General features: G+C 42.8%; 1 protein-coding gene across 2 annotated transcripts; it reads left to right on the top strand.

Moving 5' to 3' along the window:
• Nucleotides 1–2,072: 2,072 nt before the first annotated feature.
• On the top strand, nucleotides 2,073–19,770 carry prr12a (proline rich 12a). Of its 2 annotated transcripts, XM_060863928.1 has the most exons (16): nucleotides 2,073–3,067; nucleotides 4,901–5,017; nucleotides 5,749–5,906; nucleotides 7,307–7,468; nucleotides 7,775–12,213; nucleotides 12,362–12,550; nucleotides 12,698–13,382; nucleotides 13,509–14,005; nucleotides 15,771–15,887; nucleotides 16,143–16,276; nucleotides 16,386–16,828; nucleotides 16,917–17,036; nucleotides 17,123–17,220; nucleotides 17,324–17,455; nucleotides 18,166–18,261; nucleotides 18,352–19,770. In XM_060863928.1, exons 1-16 carry the CDS (start codon nucleotides 2,985–2,987, stop codon nucleotides 18,484–18,486), a joined length of 7,605 nt encoding a protein of 2,534 aa, XP_060719911.1. In that variant the 5' UTR covers nucleotides 2,073–2,984; the 3' UTR covers nucleotides 18,487–19,770. The 2 variants fall into 2 exon arrangements, with proteins under 2 accessions (XP_060719911.1, XP_060719912.1); XM_060863929.1 differs by lacking the exon at nucleotides 4,901–5,017.
• Nucleotides 19,771–20,249: the final 479 nt, after the last annotated feature.

The following is a 20,249-nucleotide window of genomic DNA, read 5'->3' as shown; positions in this document are numbered from 1 at the left end:
AACAAACGTGTCTGTCCTTCCTACTCAACACTCACAGATCATCAAGCTTTTTATTACCAACCTATTAATTTAGCAAAGGCTGAATTATACTTGTTTGAATTTCTGACAGTCAACAATTTAAATGATACAATAATTATGATAATTATGGAAAGGAAAGTGATTGAGCTTCCAACAACCGACTAATTTTTTTTTTATTATTATTATACTAGAATCAAGTATGATACAGTCACAACCCAATATGTGTGAGGTGAGGTGACATACGGCAAAGTATGGTGACCCATACTCAGAATTCGTTCTCTGCATTTAACCCATCCAAAGTGCACACACAGCAGTGAACACACACTCACTGTGAACACACACCCGGAACAGTGTGCAGCCATTTATGCTGCGGTGCCCGGGGAGCAGTTGGGGGGTTCGGTGCCTTGCTCAAGGGCACCTCAGTTGTGGTATTGCCGGCCCGAGACTCGAACCCACAACCTTAGGGTTAGGAGTCAAACTCTCTAACCATTAGGCCATGACTTCCACATCATACTCTTGGTAAATTTGGTAAAGATTCATTTGCATATTGTAGTTTATCTTAGTAGGGTTTTTGTTTAAAAAATAAGTGATGAATTAACTTAATGTGTCTTAATTTGTCTTAATCTGTAACTTAATTTGTTAGGCACTATATGAGTAAGTCTTCCTCAATCTGGAACATAGTCTCTGAGTTCCTGAGTCAGTTTCCTTTACCACTTCTTATAGTGCCTTGCGGTCGGTGGCTGTGCAGCTGCAAAAATCATAGAGTAATGCAGCCACTTAGGATGCTCTCAGTGGTGCATTCGTAGGTGTTTGTGAGAATGTTACGGTGTAGACCAAGATTTTTGAACCTCAGGAGGTAAAGTCTCTGGAGCTTGCACGGAGAGTCCAAGTAAGGTTGACGGTGATGCTCAGTGTTGACTATCCACAGCAGCACTGGTGTATAAATAACCTTAATAATAATAATAATAATAATAATAATAATAATAATAATAATAATAATAATAATAATAATAGTAATAGTAATAATCATAATAATAATAATACTACTATCACTACTACTACTACTACTACTAATAATAATAATAATAATAATAATAATAATAAAATGATAATATTGTTAATATAATGTATATATAATGTTCAGTGCAGTTGAAGTTCTTCCACCCAAAGCGTTTCTTCACGGGTGTTGCTTTGTGCACGGCGGCATTGTCAGGAACAGGTTTGATCCTCTTAGTTCCGGAGAAGAAAAACTAACTCTACGGCACACAGAGACTATTACATTGTGCTAACTTTGTGGTAACTGAACTGTATGTGGGTGTGATGGTCAGGTGTCCACATACTTTTGGCTATAGAGTAAACACTGAACACACATTCAAGACTCCACAAAGTCAAGTTATAAAAAGTAAAATAAAAGGCACAAAGAGAACGTGCATATGGGTTAAAAGTGATTTGCATGTGAGCATTAGGTTTATTATACGACATGAGTGGTTTATATGTTGTTAATAACATGAGAACAACCTCTCTCCAGCTCTCTCTCCATCTCTCTCTCTCATCTCTATCTTTCTCTCTTCATCTCTCTCTCTCCATCTCTCTCTCTCTCTCACGCTCTCCATCTCTATCTCTCTCCACCTCTCTCTCCATCTCTATCTCTCTCTCTCGATCTCTCTCCATCTCTATCTCTCTCTCCACCTCTCTCTCCATCTCTCTTTATCTCTCCACCTCTTTCTTTCTCTCTCTCTTTCTCTCTCCATCGCTCTCTCTTTCTCTCTCCATCTCTCTCTCTCTCTCTCTCTCTCTGTGCATATATTTCAGTACATGTTTACAAGAGACTTCAAAGGGAAGGTGTCACTGCTGGCACGTGCCAAAGATGCCATAGGTACAAGGTGTGTACCGACGCTCACTATCCGGTCCGGTTCAATGCGGTTTAGCTCGTGTTCGCTGGAAGTGTATTGTGGGAGCAGCTCGCGCGAGCTGAGGCGAAGCAGCAGACCACGCGCGAGTTGGAGCACGAGCGCGCGAGGGGCGGGAGGAGGAGGAGGAGGAGGAGGGAGAGAAGGGGGAGAGGAGCAGCACGGCCGCCTTCAAAAATGGCGTCTTCGAGGGGGGAAAAATGACTAATATTATGAAAAAGGCAAGCAGGCCTCACTCTTGACGTTTAATCTAGACTTTTGGCGCCTTGGTGCTTTTTTTAAATAACAGAAATAAGCTTAAAAAAACGGAGGAGAGGAACCGTGTGAGGAAACCGAGGCGGCAAACCGTCTTATTTTGATGCGTCGACAGAGCTAGCTAGCTTAGCTCGTGCTGTGCTATAACGTTAGCTCGCGTGAAGCCTAAACGTTTATCTGTACGTCCGAAGGCGCTGTGCGTGCGTCGCGTGCTGTTCGTCAGACACACGTTTTACTTGTAGGGTTTAGGGGGTACGTTTGTGGGGTTTTAAAGAGGGAGAAATGTAGCGCGTGCGTAGCAGCCGTTGCTCTGCTCCTCCATTTTTTTATTCCAATAATAAAGCGAGTGAAGAAAGGGGAGGAGAGACGAGAGAAAGGACGTGTACGGTCATATGCGTGCATCAGGCAGTACACCGGCTTTACATTTTTATATCTGTCTTACATCTGCGTGGCGGCGGAATGGCATTAATTAGGCTGATTTTGAAACCGAAAAGGAAGTGAGGTGTGTGTGTGTGTGTGTGTGTGTGTGTGTGTGTGTGTGTGTGTGTGTGTGTGTGTGGTGAACACCCCCCTGTATCACGCACTCTCACTCTCCTCCCCTCCATTTCCCTCTCTGTCTCTCTCAATATGCTATTTTTTCACTCCTATCCACATAGTCGGTTCTCATCAAAGGTAGAATGATCGCAAATTAGCAGCGACCGCGTCGTTGCAGGAACACTTTGCACAGACGGATCTGTTTGTATACACTTGTTTTTTAATCGTGTTGTTCTTCGTACGATCGTCCATCCATCCGTGTCAGAAATGGACAGGAATTATCCGGGTGCAGGTTTTGGGGATTTGGGCGCAGGAGCCGGATGGAGCTACGAGCGATCAGCTAAAGCAAGGTAAATATAGCTATAGCTATATATATATGTATATATATGTAATAAATATGTAATAAAACATGCACCGTGAATCCATTGCATTAAGTGTGTATGTGTGCGCGCGCGTTGTGTGTTTAGAGAATAGTGGTGTGATTGGTCTTGTTAATGAACTCTACATTCGCATCCGTGTCTGACGATGCGTTTGCGTGGGATGTCATAAGACGCTGGTCCTTAATGTGTGGAATGGGATGTTTTTTTGTGTGTGTGTTGTTCAGATAAGCCTGGGTTAGAAGGGTGGAATGAGAGAGATGTGATTGACAGCCTAATGTGCGGGTTTGTGGGGGTAAAGACAGAGCAGACACAGGGATAGATGGAGACTAGAGGAGAGGGGGGGAGAAGAAGGGGAAAAAAAGAAGATGGGGGCGGGGGTTGGGGGCAAAAAAATCTTGTACACCCGGATTTATTAGTGTCCCTTTGATAAATATTTAGATCCTGACTTGCTATAAGAGGCGTCTGGTTTGTTCTGGTTGGATGCAGAAAATGCAACAACAATACGACGATAGATAGAAACGCACGACGTTTTTTAAGGGATAAAGGATGCACAGTTTTACCATCTGCATGCAACCATCAAGCCGCAGTATGATTTTTCTACCAATCAGCAAACGGTATTTCGTGCATACTGAAGAAATAAATAAACACAAATAAATAAAGAATAGGACGAGAAGCAGAATGCATCCCGAGTTACAGTAGCATAGCTGTGGTGCTTCGGTATAGCATCCAGCTGACGTTAGCTTGCTAACAAACATCATGGTCGCCGCTGTCGCATATAGGCCTGCAACTGGAACAGCACATAAGCCTTTGTTCTCGCAGGCAAATCCTAAAACACACAAGGTGCAAAACATTGCGAATATTTTCCTCTTTTCGAAACCAACCCAGCCATTTTGAAAACCCAAGAGTTTTTCTTCCCATCCGCACTCGCAGATGCTAGTGCTGCTAAGCTGTTAGCCGTCTACCCTCCATTCCTCTCTTAGCACTGGTGTTAGCCTGTGTGTGTGTGTGTGTTAGGACACTAAGTGTGTTCCCGCTAAGCAGTCACAGGATATTAAGTCGATACTAGCCGAATGTAAATATTTAGGATGCATGCATGTACAGGTATGCATTGTGCACGATAGCCTTCTCGAGGATGCTGTGAAGAAGAATGGAAAAAAAATGCAAATGAAATGATAAATCAGGAGCAGCTGCGTGTTCCTGCTCTCAGACTGTATTCAGGTCATGTATGGATTTTGCCACGGTTTCAGACAGGAATCTGTTCGCCGTGACTTTAAACTTATAGCTTTTGCGAATGCGTTGCTATGTGGTCATAAAACAATAATAATTATATAGCAACGAAATACGTTTGACAGATAAACATTCTCACGCGCCAGTAACGAATTATGCTCGTTATCACGTCGTGTTATTAATGTGGAAACAAACAATTAATGAACACATCCGAGTTGTAATAAGAAAACATCAACTTATTTTCTGATGTTTTGCATTTTTGCATGTTTTGCACTTCCCCAGTTTCATTTTGAGTGTAGCTCAGAATTGTATAGAGAGACCGTACATTTGGATTTAAAAGATCACACAAACACAAACACACACACACACACACACACACACACACACATATATATATATATATATATATATATATATATATATATATATATATATATATATACATATATATACATATATATGCAATAATCTATGCACAGGCAAAAGTTTATGGACACCTGAATATCATGCATATGTGCGTCTCATTCCAGATTTTGTCCCCCTCCTTCTTTTTATAATAATCTAAACAATCTTCAGGGAAGGCTTCAAGATTTTGGAGTGTGGCTGTAGGGATTTGAGGTCAGGCTCTGATGTCATGGACAAGGAGGTCTGGGGTTCAGTTGGCGTACCACTTCATCCCAGAGGTGTTCAGAGGTCAGGGCTCTGTGCAGGCCACTCGAGATCTTCCACTCCAGTCTTAACAAACCATGTCTTTGTGGAGCTCACTTTGTGCACAGTGGCATTGTGGGTGCGGGGACAGGTTTGGGGCCCCTTTAGTTCTAGGGAAGGGAAACTGTACTGCTACAGCATACAAAGGCATGATATGCAGTTGTCTGCTTTCAGGCTGTGATGGTCAGGTGTTCCTACGTCCCCAGGCTGTAGTTTATATAAATATTTAGAAATGCAGTTATATAGTTAGTACATAAACACCTACCTAAAGGCCTGGCACAATAAATATAGAATTGCTTAACCACAATTGTGTGAGTGGTCATGATTAACGATTAGATTACACACCCACATATGAAGTAGATGTATAGGCAATATAGGAGGGATATGTTGACAAACAGATTAATTTCTACTGGATTGTACAATATAATCAAATTTAACGTAATTATTATTATTCTTGGCTTTGACCTTATGATTTTTTTGGTATCTTAGTACAGAATTGTGTTATTTAATAATCACATACAATTATTTTTAAACAATTAATTATTTTTAAATTCGATAGGCATCTGTGTAAGTGCTTTGATACACTACTATTATTCTTAAGTAAGGAAAGGGATATAGAGTTAAACTGAACGTAGTTACATTATATTAATTGTTCGTTTGACCTTTAGCCTAATTATTTCAAAATTGTCCTACTTACATGCATTTTCTTTTGTCAGTTTGGTGTATGGTAGCTCCAGATCATCCCATCCAGAGTCTGAACTCCTTCACAGGCAAGCCTATGCCACTCCGCATCCGCTACAAGGTTATGCAACCAATCACCACCCGGGCAGCTCTGGACAGGGTGGGGCGTGGGGTGCAGCTGGCAGGAGTCTTGGTGAGTGACATTGCATCTATACCTGTTCGAATCTTTTTTGCCAGTAACTAGGAGCTGTTCCGTACCTAAGTAACCTTGCTGAATTTGGTTACAAATCTTGCCCAGGCGTGATGCAAGCAGAGGCAGGGTATACAGGTGGAGCTAAAAATAAGTCCGGCCATCAACTGGTCACACACAGTCAAACACACTTTCTGATTAATGTCTCAGGGTGAACTCATGTCTTCACCACACAGCATTTTAACAGAAATCTAGTAGTGACTTTTTAGAAGAAGTTTTTTTCCCCCCAAGGTTTAAGAGCACCATAATTTTTAAAACAGCAATTTAATATTTCGGCTAATGATCAAATTTTTGCTGTGATAAGTAAAAAGCTGGCAATTTTCTAGGGAAACCCCCAAATGGCATTTATTCAGGTTGCATAGGACACTATAAAGGAGCTGAATGCTATAGGAAGACATTTGAGCTTCACGACAAATGCATGGCTCGTGTTTTTTGCATCTGGTAATGCACTCCGATGCATCTGTATTTTAAGTATTGACAATTTGCAACCATCAAAGAACTTTGCTCATCTGAATGCTTACTAAAATTGAAAGTATTTGTCACACTTGGGTGTGTGTTTCCTTTTAAACGTGCCTTATACTTATTATTTACTTGAATGAAACTGAACATAAAATGAGAGATGCCTGGTCTAATTTTTATTTATTTATTTTTGCTAGTATACAAAGATTTTATATAATTTACATAAACAGATATACAGGGTACAACGTGTAGTGAATTGCTGAGTGGTTGACGCCAGGAAGTAATAAAGATTAAATAATAATAGTAAGAGAGGGTAATAAAAATATATAATCTAATAAAATAAAGATATAAGACAGTAAAGTAAAAATAGAGAAGAAATGCAATAAGAATTAAGTAATATAATAAATATAAGAATAAGAATAAAAAAGAAGGAAGTAAAAGCGAAGGGAGTTGCCTGCCTTATGCAAGTTGTAGTGGTTAAGTGGTGTGCAATGACACCTATTTACCTGTCTAGTCACCACACGATAACCTTCTGAGAAACTCCTCCTAGTTTTATGGGCAGACACACATAACATAGTAGGATGCATACAGCTCTGCTTTTATGTTTATTGTGAAACTATGCTGTTAGGTGGAGAAGTGCTACAGAGCCATGGGCACGGCCCCATTAGTTGTTATAGGCGTTCGGAGTACCTGCGATGCTCTCAATAAATGTAGACTGATATATTTATTTATAATAACAATTGTACACATGACTCACCCCTTATAGAAATTCATAACTGGCTGTGATTTTGTAGGTATATATGTCACATGCACATGCAAGGTGCTTGCATTGGCTTATCATGCATGTACTAATTTGTTGATTTAAATGAATACATTTTTTATAGGCTTATCTGGGCTCTTTGATGCTGGGCTTCACCATGCGAGTCCCTCAGGCCCTGATCCCTCTGTTATGAACTTGATCTCAGCTTTAGAATCCAGAGGACCACAGCCACCTCCTTCTGCTTCTTCCCTTCTGTCTCAGTTCCGCACTCCGTCTTGGCAGACTGGTAAGGTCTAACACGATAGAAGAAAGACAAATTTAAATTTACAGATATAAATAATGGGTACATCTCTAAACATTTAGAGCCACCATCTAGCACATAGTACCATCTTACCATAGTAACAGCTTATAAGGCATACATTTCAAAATGATAATAGGCCTTCTGATTATGCTATGTTTTTTCAGATTATTTTGAAAATTCTTCAGAGCCTACCAGGATTGGAATTTCTTAACTATTTGTGATCTTTATGTTTATTCAATAAACTCATGTATTGTGTATCTCTGCATTTTGTCCTTTTTCACCTTTCTTTAGCAATGCACACACCTGCACCTGCAGAGCTTTTCATCTCTGGAGCCCTTCCTGGTTCTGGATCATTCCCATCATCCTCTGCCTTATCGGCCTACCAGCACCCAGCTTCGTTTTCTGGACGCTCCTTTCCTGGGGTGACCCCCTCACTTTCTTTACAGGACACTCCTACATTCAGCCCCACCTCAAATGGCCTCTTGTCTCCCCATGATCCTTTGCTGCACATTAAGACACCCTCGCAGTCAAGTCTGGGCTTTGATCGTCTGTTGTCATCTCAGGGTGCTGCTGCAGCTTATCGTGGGAGCCATGATCCTAGTGGTGGTAGTGGTGTTACTTCTGCTCAGGCATCCTCAGCAGCTTCAGCTTCTGCACGTCATCTGCAATCTCACCAGTTTAACTTGCTGTCCTCACAGCTACAGGACCAGTCTTCACAGATATATAGTGCTTCTGTGTTCTCATCTGCTCCTGCTCCACCGCAGCCAGCTTCCCAAGAGCGGACTGTACCACGACAAGACAGTGTCATTAAGCACTACCAGCGTCCCTCGCCAGCACAAGCTCCCTCTTCCACACCTCATCCCCTCCAGCATTACCTCAGTTGTGGAGTGTCCGGGTATCAGCAGGCCCCTCATCCCCGTCATGCTGGTCTCTCCTGCAGTCCATTGGGAGAGCATAGCCCTTCCTCTGACCATAAGCCTTCCCCCAGAACAGAGCAGTACAGACCTATTATCCAGCCTTCATATGGTTCCTCCTCATCGTCAACCTCCGGTGGGCCTGGAAAGGCAGCAAAAAGCAGTTCCAGTAGTGGTTACTCTTCTTCTGGCTCGGGGTCATCTTCCAGAACTCCCCATACACCACCTTCTGCGTCCTCTGCTTCATCATCTTCCTCATCATCTTCTTCCTCTTCAGCATCTGCCAGTGCACGCCAATCTAACTCCATCCCAAGCTCTACTTCTGCATCCGCATCCTCTCGGCAGCAGCCACCAACCCAGTCTGTACCTCCTCCACAAACACATTCCCAGCCTGCTCCCAGCACCAACACCTCTCAACAGACTCTTCCTAAAGCATGTCTCTCAGGCTATGGCTCTCCAGTGGCTCCAGTAAAGTCGTCTAATAGTTTGACAGGACAGACCCCACCCCAACAGCAGCCTCAATCTTTTTCTCCCAGCCAGCCCCCATCACATTTATCTCAGTCATATGCGGGGTTCAGCTCCCCACAAACACACGATCTCCCTTCAGCCAGGACCTCCGGAGTAGCAAAAGGATATGGGAATCTGGGAAGCCAGTCATTTTCAGCAGAATCCGTATATGGGACAGATTCAGGTTATGGCTCATTGCCTCCATCTTTAGGGGGAGCTGGAAGCCCCTCCATGGGCTATGCTGCCTCAGGACACTCTCCTGCACTTCTACGTTCAGGGGCAAGTGGGGCAACAGCTGGTGGGAGCAGCAATGGAGGAAGTACCAGTACTGGTGGTGGAAATAATGTGGCTGGTGGAGGGGGGTCTTACCACATCCCTGATTCCAGCCCATCTCCATCTGGCAACTCTGGAATCATTCGCCCAGGTCTGCATTCTCCTGCTCCTTCACGACCTGCTCAGTCACCTGTTGGAACAGGATCCAACAAATACCTATCATCTGTTCTCTCACCTTCTTTCTTACCCTCCCCACAAGGCTACCCAGACACCAGAGGACCACGATCACAATCGTACCATCCTTCTGCCCCTCCCAAAACCAAGTCTGATACAAGCCTGCTTGGTGTGACTGAGTCTCGCCCACAACAGGATGATGACGATGATGATTTCCTCATCCAGCATCTACTTCAGGCTCAAAGCCCTACTCCTCAAGCCTCCCATCATCATCCACCTCAAAGCCATCATTCCTCGCAGTCTACACAACAACCACCTGTACTTCCAACCCAAGATGGAGGCAAGGGTTTATCCTATGAGATGGGAAAGAGCTCAGAGGAACGGTATCATCTTCAGAGTGTTATTCGAACTCATAGTGCAACAACAAATGCTGCAGTATCTGGAACAGGGAATGGAGCAGGCCTGGACAGTCAGTTGGAAATGTCTTTAAAAAAGCAGCAGCATCAGCAGCAACACCAAACACAGCATCAGCAGCAGCAACAACACAAACATCAACAGCAGCAGCAGAAGAGCAGCAGAACTGTCACTGATGGAGGAGGACGAGGAAACCCAGAACAAGCTCATTCCCATTCACATCATCACCATGACTCAATGGGCTCAGTGGTCCACTATGGTCGGGGTGATCCTTATTCCCAGCATTCTATTTCGCAGCATCAATCTTCTCACCATCAACACACTCCACACACGCCTACACATTCTCATTTGCACTCTCATCCCCATATGGATCTTCAGAAAAAGCCCCAAGAGTCGGCAGATATGGCCTACATCCGCAAAACACCTGATTTGCAGCAGCACCACCATCAACAGCAGTCAGGACATCATCCTTCTCATCAGCAACAACACCAACAGCAGCAGCAACAACAGCACCAGTCTCAATCTTTAATGGAGTCTCCAACAGACCAATCCCGTCAGCCCCCTCATTTGTTACAGTCTGTTCTCTCTCACACAACACGCAGCAAAATAGACACTCAGCAGCAGCAACACCCTGCAAGCCAGCAGGCTTTATTGGAAGCAGCAGGTGGGGTTACAGCAGCCGAAACTCATTCTCAGCCTCAGGCATCTCAATTACAGCTTCAGCTCCAGACCCAAGCTTTGGAAGCTGCTAGTCACTATAGCCATGGTTCTCAGCAACAGGACCAGAATCATTCAAAATCCACCACAGTGTCTTCACTGGATATGCTGGAGCGCTCCCTTTCTCGAACTTCTAGTCAGGAAGGAGGAATAATGGACGATAGAGCAGGAAATGAGGGAGGCAGAGGAAATTCTGGAGCTGGTACTGGAGGAACAGTTGAAAGACACAGATCACAGGATCAGCAGAGACTTACGTCTCATCATCCTTCACAGCATCATCCTTCTGAGTTACATTCGTATCTTTCTGACCCTGACTTGGGCTTATCCACACCCTCCCATGGACATCACCTTTCCCATCACCACCACCAATCCCAGCAACCTCCTCAAGCTCAACACCCTAACTCACACCATCATGCTCACTCTCAGCATCAAACTCAACAGAGCCATCACCACCTTGCTTCCCAGTCAACCTCTGCAGCTGCACAGCAACCAGAGCAATCTCACTCCTCTCAGCTTCCTCAGGCTCAGCTTGACCAGCAGCATCAAGGAGAGCATCACTTTGACTCTAGGGGCTCAGCAGTGAAGTCAAATACAAATCAGAATCAGTCACATCAGAACCAGAGATTTGTTCCATTAACATCTATTTGTTTCCCAGACTCTCTCCTCCCAGATGAAGAACGTTCTTTCTTTCCTGGCATGGAGGACATGTTCTGCCCTGAAGAGTACAAGTCAAGCTGCTCTGGAGGAACAGGGCAGGGTCAAGATGGAGTTTCTCAGGCCCAGACAGGACAAGAAGGTATGGAGGGAATTAAATCAACTGCAGAAGGTGGAGGGGATGATACAGGTGCAAGCTATGACATGCTTGGTCACCCTGGTGATCAAGATTATGGACAGTATTGCCATGAACTTGCAGAGTCTGACAATGGAACCATGCACCTTGACCTTGACTCTTTAAAAACCCATGAGCTCCCATCAACAGTCAATACAGAGCAACTTGGACTGATACAGTCTCAGCCAACTAGCCTTGGAATGGGAAGTGGTGCAAATGTTGGGGAAGGAGCTGGGGCTAAGATGGTAAGTTCTGGAGGTTCTGGTTCTGGATCAACAGGACTCACCTCTCCAATCTTCTGCTCATCCAGACCCAAAAAGCTCCTGAAATCCAGTTCTTTCCACCTGCTAAAGGAGAGACCTGATCCTAATTCCCTTCCCAAAAAGAGCTATGCACAGGAATATGAATTTGAGGATGATGAAGATAAGGCTGATGTTCCTGCTGACATTCGACTAAATAGCCGAAGACTTCCAGACCTGATTCCTGACCTTGTATCCAGCTGTCGGAAATCCAGTGGTGGAACTATGAGTCCCTTAATGGGTGACTTGGATTTTGGATATCCCTCTCTTGGTCCACCTCCGCAATTACTTCCCCATGATGGACCAAAAAAGAGAGGCAGGAAGCCTACCAAGCCCAAACGGGAAGGTCCCCCAAGGCCCCGCGGTCGCCCACGAATACGCCCTTTGCCTGAGCCCCACCACTCCAGGGCCATAATGGGAGAATGTGGAACCGGATATATTCCTGAGAGAGGCAGAGGGAGAGGCAGAGGGAGAGGCAGAGGCAGGCGAGATGAATCTATGATGGACAGCAAAGATCAGAGTCAGCTCTATCAACAACACATGCAGCAACAGCAAATGCATCACCAGTCACAACAGCACCAGGAGCCAATCAAACCTATCAAGGCAAGTTTGGAAAGAGAATTTACCCTATTTTGCATTAGTTTTTTAGCAAATATTAAAAAAATATAAATTCATTTTATAAAAAGGTATATTAAGAGCCAAGTGTACATATCTTTTAAATGTCTAATTTTGTTTGGGTTTTTCTTTGTAGATCAAGCTTCCTATTGGTACCATGTCAACTTCTGATGCCCTCTTGCGAACGGATTCTTTGTCTGGTACTGACCCAGCCCTCTCAGATGGTTCTGTTGGCTCTGCCCCTTCTTTGGGTTTGAGTCCAGGAACACCAGGAGTGCCTGATATCAACAGACCAATAGACAAGATTAAGGCCAAAACTCAAGATGTGAGAGAAATAAGCATGTTTCTTCCACATATGTATTTAATAACTCGTGTGCGAGCCTGTGTGATACCTGTGTGATATGTAGCCCTTATTTTATTTGCTCATGCTTATCTTGTGTTTACTTCATGTATTTTACCAATTTTTTTTTAGATGGAAGAGAAAGATTCTGAGAAGACTGGCTTTGTGGCTTCTTTTTTGGATTTTCTAAAATCTGGGAAAAGGCCAGGGAGCAGCTCTGGGAATGGCGATTCATCTCCAGGAAAAAGTGGTGGTATCCATCCAATATCTCCTCAACCACCACCTCCACCAGCACCTGCAGCATCCTCTGGTTATGGGGATAGTGAAGGCGATGGAGGGCTGTCTTTGGGTGGATGTCCAAGTCCTTGTAAGCGCTTGGATGAAGAATTGAAGAGGAATCTGGAAACACTTCCATCCTTTTCCTCAGATGAAGAAGACTCTGTGGGGAAAAACCAGGACCTCCAAAAGAGTATCTCCTCTGCCATATCTGCTCTATATGACACTCCACAGTTAAGCACCTCTTCAATGCAGCCTCCCTCTCTCCCTCCTCCTCCTCCTCCTCCAATTCCTCCTACACCACTGACACCAACTCAACAGCCACCTTCCCTTAGCCCTCAAACTCCAACACACATGCACACGCAGTCTTCTTCACATACACACCCGCAGTCTATTGAATCTCCCATATTATCAAGAGACGAAGAAGGCGATGAAATGGAAGAGGAAAAAATGAAAGATGAAGGTGAAGAAGAGGTGCAAGATAAAAGCGTAGAAGAGAAAGTCCCAGAAATGGAGTTGCTGAGTGTTCCAAAAGTAGGAGGTATGAAAAGAGGAAACAAACACATTCAGTTCAAATAGAGCACTCAAAGTTCAAGATTCATTTGTGCTATTGTTCTTATTTTGTGGTTCGGTTATAAATTATGTAAATATTCCTTTTCTTTTTCAGATTCGCCTAAAGAAGCTTCTCAAGCAGCAGCTCCATCTTCGCTTCCACCTCTCTTCCCATCATCCCCTCCATCTTCATCTTCACCCTCTCCACCACCTCTTCCTCCGCTCTCTCTCCCCTCGCCCCTGCCCGAGCTGGAAGATAACCCATCTCCACTACAGAAACCTCTAGTTCAGCAATCTTCACCTCCAGACAGCCCTCTTGCCCCCTCCTTACCTGTCCTCTCTCCTCCCCATCCTTTGCCTGTACCCTCTCCTCCAGCCTCTGAGACACCCACACCCCCAAGCCCCCCTCGACCTCAGCAGCCTGCTCCAGCTCCTCCATCCCCAGAAGAGCCCCCAGCACCCCAAATCCTGCCATTACACCTGGCGCAGAAACAGAGTGGTGCTGCCATTGCAGGAGAGACTGATGAAGATGAGAGTGAAAGTGGAGGAGAGGGTATCTTTAGGGAAAGGGATGAATTTGTGGTACGGATAGAAGACATCAAAACTCTTAAGGTACGTACCGCACCCAACATATTTTACTGTCTTTTGGGTAGAGCTGATGGTTTAATCATAGTCTACTAATCCAAAGTGCACACACACCATGAACACACACACCGTGAACACGCACCCGGAGCAGTGGGCAGCCATTTATGCTGCGAGCAGTTGTGGGGGGATTTGGTGCCTTGCTCAAGGGCACCTCAGTCGTGGTATTGCCGGCCCGAGACTCAAATCCACAACCTTAGGGTTAGGAGTCAAACTCTCTAACCATTAGGCCATGACTTCCCCATACATTAGCCTTACCTACTTTTACTTGGAAATTGAATACTTTGAAAAACATAAATAAGTAAAATGTGATGTCCAAAACATTTAATACATACAGTTTTAGTTTTTGTATTATATATTTTGTAATGTATTTTAGTGCACAGCATCTTCCGTCCATCTTTTCGTCAACATATCCAAAGATCCTTTCCAAAACACAGATTATCTTGATCTTTTATCGGATTAATCCGTCTTTAAAATCACATAATATATAATGGCTTAAAAAATTAAGAACTTTCTGAAATACAATGAAGATTAAAAAACTGAAATATTTTCTGAAATATTGTTCATCTTCGTCATCTTTAGAAATCGAAGGAATATTCGATATACTGTAAGCTGTGGGTTATAGGAAAACCTTCGGAAAACTGGAAAACACAGTGAGCAAAATGAATGAACAGTGACCCTTGAAGCACAAAAGAAGATTAGTGCTAAAGTTTTTGAGTGTTGCTCTGTCAAAGCTTTGTTGCCAAGGATTTCCCAGAGATTTTCAGAGAGAGTCCTGATTCTAAACCTAATTGAAAAATCTCTGGAAAATCCTTGGCATCAACGGTTTTTGCTGAGAAACCCTCTAACAGTTACTGAACTTAAGAAGAGAGGACCAAGACCTCAACAGAGCAGTGTGAGAAACTAGTGATGTCCTCACACCAAAGATGTGCTCAAGTCATTCAAAGGTTACTTTGTAAAACATGCTAGTAGAACAGTGGTATATACCACAGCTAGTTTCTTTCAATTTTGTTCGCCACTGTGTGTCTCCACAATGTTCCTCTCGGTCAGTATAACTATTTTAGTAGAATGTTCACAGCTAAAGTATCTTGCCGGTCCACCTAAGGGCCTTTTTACACCTGGTCACTTCATGTGTTTTCTCTGATCTGACAGCTATCTGATTTGTTAAAACTGTTCCATTTACATTAGGCCACATAAATGCGTCTCGGCAAATCGGATATCAATCCGATCTTTCTACTCCCGCCCAAAATGCAAATATATTTTACCTCATTTCCGGGGTAATTGAAATGGAACACGCTTTGGTGTATGCGGTTTTCAGAATGCAATCAAAAAGAAGACGAAAAAACTTGTTACGACGGTTATGCTACAAAAAACAGCATTTACTTGCGAGTGACGTACTTCCGTTTGGGAGGAGTTTAGCACTGACGTATGTAGCTTGAACAACCACATTCATTTACACCTGTCCAGTTTCATCTGAAATGCGTCCCAGACCACCTCCTGAAGTGGTTTGAATGATCTGATTTATATCCGTCTCGAAAACGTTTTGGAGGGCATTTAGACCTGGTCTTTTTACCATCGGATAGCTATTGGATCACAGAAAATGCATAAAGTGACCAGGTGTAAAAAGCCCCTATCACAATTGGGTGTTTTGAGCATGGTTTTTGAGCTGTTTATTAATGAATACTATTCTTGACTGAAAATTAATTTGAATTTTCGTTACTCTTCCTCTCCGCAGCTGGCCCTACAGACGGGTCGGGAGCCTCCGCCCATCTGGCGTGTACAGAAAGCTCTACTTCAGAAGTTTGCACCAGAAATTAAAGATGGACAAAGACAGTTCTGTGCCACTAGCAATGTTAGTCAATTTTAAAATACTTTTCTATCAGACACAAGCTGTTAATAACCAATATATAAAGTTGTCATAGTTAATAGATAGCCTAAAGCTAATGATCTGTTGTATGTCAGAAAAACATGGGGTCAGACTTACTTCTTTAACCGTTCTCGTTTTATTTAATTAGGTGTTGTGTTTACATATTTGTCTGTGATACCCTATCACACTTTGAACTGTTTGTTGAATTGTTGTTTTGCTTGTTTATCTTTCGTGCCTCAGTATCTTGGTTACTTTGGTGATGCTAAAAAACGGTACCAGCGACTATATGTGAAATTCCTGGAGAATGTGAATAAGAAGGACTACGTAAGAGTTTGCTCTCGCAAGCCCTGGCACAGACCTTCTGTGACACTCAGGTACCTTTTGCATTATAGGAGATCTCAAATAATTTTGCATCTAAGCATGCTCAAGGTAAATATATGTTTGTAATAACATCTGACACATAAATCTCCTGTAACCATACAGACGGCAGTCCCAGTCTCACCCAGTCCCGAAAATGACCCCACCTCCTAACAATCAGACGTTACCTCGCATTGCGAGAGATGAAAAAGACAAAGACAGAGAAAAGGTGAAAGAGAAGGAGCATCGTGACACCAGAGAGAAGAACAACGTCAAGGTGAAAGAGCAGCAAGAACGGGTGACGAAAATGAAGGAGCGAGAAGAAAAGAAGGACAAAGAAAAGAAAATGCCGCCACCTCCTGCACCCCAGAAGGCAGAGAAACGAGCAGCTGTGACAGAACATGGGAAGGAGGAGAAAAGAGCAGCAGGAGCGGAGAGAAAGTTAGAACGGCCTACAAAACAGCAGCCGGTGAAAGTAAAGGCCGAGCCTCCACCTAAGAAAAGAAGGAAGTGGCTAAAAGAAGTGCCCTCGTCGTCTGATTCGGATTCTTCTGCTAGCGATGATGAGAGTAAGCGCAGTGAAAACTTTATCTTTAGTGGATCTTTATATGCTTGTGTGTGTGTGAGTGTGTGTGTGACCAGGCTTAAATCTTGTAGTTTCAGTGAGAGCAGGCCTTAATACTCGAGCAATGCGAGAGATGTACCGAAGCTATGTGGAGATGCTGGTCAGTACCGCTTTGGACCCTGACATGATACAAGCACTGGAGGACACAGAGGGTACGAGGCTTATACAATCACAGGATGCTTTCTGTGTCAAAAACGAGTCTAAACTGTATTAACGCTTTTGTGCTTTCCATTTTCAGATGAACTCTACCTGCCTCCAATGCGGAAGATTGACAGCATTCTAAGCGAGCAGAAGAGAAAGCTGCTAAAGCGAGTCAGCATGAACCCCCAACACCAGGTATCACCTTGACCTCACTGCGTGTGTTTCTGAAATTATATACCCTCGATGTTTATGCCTTCTCATGCACTGATCCCCTCTTTCCCTCCCTCTTGCCCTGAAGGAGGCCCTAAACACTTTTCCTCAGATAACAGCAGAGCCCTTGGACTCAGGAGCTGTGAGGGTCAAACTTGGTGGGGAGTGCTATAACCGTAAAACACTGAACCGTGTCAAGAAGAATATCCCTAAACCACAGGTACTTGTTTCAGACACAATGCAAACCTGAATTCAGCTCATTTACATAACCAGGTGTTGGGTTTAGTTTAAGATGACCTGCATAATATTTTCATAATATTAAATATCTGTTAGATTATATTAATTGTGCTGTATACCAGTGTAGAATAGAAGCAGGTGGGAATTAGGCAAATATCAGAAAACGTTAATAACACAGTGTGGATTATGCTATACAGTTTCTACTCTCCCAACAAACCTGTTTTTTTGTTGTAGTTGTTTTGTTTTAAAATCAATTCTGTTTATTTACTTACTTACTTACTTATTTACTTACTTATTTACTGCTTCATGCCCAGGTAAATTTTGAATGTCATTCATGGCTTGTCTCAATGTTTCTAACAAACATGAAAATCAAAATTAATCCAGAACAAACGGTTCTTGAAGTAACTTCATGCAGATATCACGGTTTTGGAAATAGTGACTTGCTCTTATCTTTGGAAAAAACAAAACCAAACCCAGAAAACAAGGATAACATGATCACATACATCTCCAACACCTGCTTTGTCTTATCCAACCTCATAGAATTGTAGAATCCTGCCTTTTTTTTTTACCTTCTATTGTATATAGAACAAAAAAGGTATTATAGCTCTATCTAGAAACAGATGGAACAAAATACTCCAGTTGATGTTTGTATTATATATACGGAACGTGCATTTGAACCCTTTTCTCATCTAGGACTTCAAGCTGTCGACAGAGATGTGTCGACTCTACAGCTTCTACCATTCTCTGCATCATTACAAATACCACACCTTCCTAATCTGCAAAAAAGAGGTAACACCACCTGCACAGCTTCTCTTTTCATTTCGGTCGAAATGTCAGAAGAAACAGAATGAAAAGTAAGGAATTGTATTTCTTCCTCAGACCAACACTATAGAGCAGGCGTCCGAAGATCCTGGGCAGGAGGAGGTTGTTCAGCAGTGCATGGCCAATCAGAGCTGGCTGGACACACTCTTCAACGCCTTCTTAGAACTGATGACCCTCAGTGCCAAAGCCTGACAGAATGAAACGTTCTAGAGGGGGCGAGCGAGATACAAAGTGCAAGCCCTTAGGATGCAGCCGAAGATCCTGTGGAACAAAGGACATGGATTTGTTTTCACATTGCCCTCCTCACCCAGCCCTTTCCTATTGTTTTTCTTGGGGTGTTTCTTAAGACGATTGTGATACATGACCAGGCAGTAGAGCCACCTCTCAGCAGGTAGCCTTTGGCTAGTAAACTAATCAGCGCTTCGTTACTGAAGTCAATGAGAGCATAGTTTTTGTGCTAAACGGATTAAAGGCTAAACGGAGTGCATATTCACAGACATAGATGTGACCAATTTTTTTTTTCTTCTTTTTTTGGTGGAGGGATGATGAGTCAAGGGATTGCCCCCTTTGCTAACTGACAGGTGAGCAGAAACAAACGGAATACGACTGAAGTAGAGTACTGTACAAATATTACTTGTCGATTCGGACAAACTTCGAACATTTGGAATTTAAAGACACTGCAAGGAGGAAGTCTGTTACAATTTGAATTTTACACAGATTATTTTTTAAGACTACAAACTTTTATTCTGCTTTGTTTTTTTTCCTTGAGTGGAGGAGTGACGGTTGTGCTTTATAAACGAGTGAAGAGTGTCGTGCAAAAGGAAAACTGACAGTGAAAACATTCTAAACAGTGTAACACTTAATGCTACGTGAGTGAACCGAGAGAGCTATATGCGCATTTCTATTATTTATATAAAGACATTTCTAACAGGAGCTTGCACATACAGTATAAAGCAGCAATGCTTCATTATTCATTTCATAACATTATGTTCAGATGCCATACGCCAAAAAAAAACGTGTTGTCAAATTCAGAGCCGTCTTCCTTGAGGCTTGTGAAGAGTTGGCGCTAACACATGGCATTGTTTTTTTGTCTGTAAAAGAGTAAAAGAAAGAAATAAAATATCTTTCAGCTACGCAAAACTGTATTATTTCTGTGCATTCTTCAGAAGATGGACATGAAAACAAGAGCTAACTATAGCATTCAATTCCCACTAGGGACAAATTATGTATTAGTAATATTTAAATAGGATCTTTTTTTTTTGTTTTCTGTTTTGTTTAATTTTTAAATGTTTGTCCATTGTCTGTATTATTATGAGTATTATTTTGGAACAATCTAATACTGTGCTTCTTTTGAAAACTAAGCCTTTGTGTAAATACTGTACAGCTCTTCACTCAAAATACAGTTCTTCTGTATATGGACTATTCCTGTATTTGACAAACAAATAAAATCAAGGAGCGTATAATGTCTCATACAAATGTCAGTTTTCCCCTCGTGCTTCTATTTCTTAAGACGGCGCGTGTCGACGTTTAGTTTTATTTACACTGTTGTCCTAAATTAGCAAAATAGATTAACTTACGGGTATTTATTTCCTCTCCGTGATTCAAAAAAGGACAAAGCCAGTAAATAATTAAAAACTTGCTGAAATATAAACGAAGCTTTAGATTGTTTGATTGCTTCCTGAAAGTGACAGATGGAGTGTAAAAACAATTAATTACGAATTAAGTTGCTCATCATTCGTTCAGCTATGTTGCCTTGGCTGTTTTGTGTGGACTCATTTACAGTAAGTTCACTATAAACCTCATGAAGTCCATTTCACTTCTAGGTTTTCAGATAAAATCTTCCATAATTTCCCAGCTCTTGTCTGGATGATTCCAGTTTTCTGGGGTATTTCCAGCTCCAGGCTCAACTGAAAGGTGAGGCTGATTAACACAGTCCCAATGAAGCTACCTTGGGA

Source organism: Tachysurus vachellii, chromosome 2, assembly GCF_030014155.1.
Source record: "Tachysurus vachellii isolate PV-2020 chromosome 2, HZAU_Pvac_v1, whole genome shotgun sequence".
Taxonomy (NCBI): Eukaryota; Metazoa; Chordata; class Actinopteri; order Siluriformes; family Bagridae; genus Tachysurus; species Tachysurus vachellii.
This window is presented reverse-complemented; position numbering and strand designations above follow the sequence as displayed.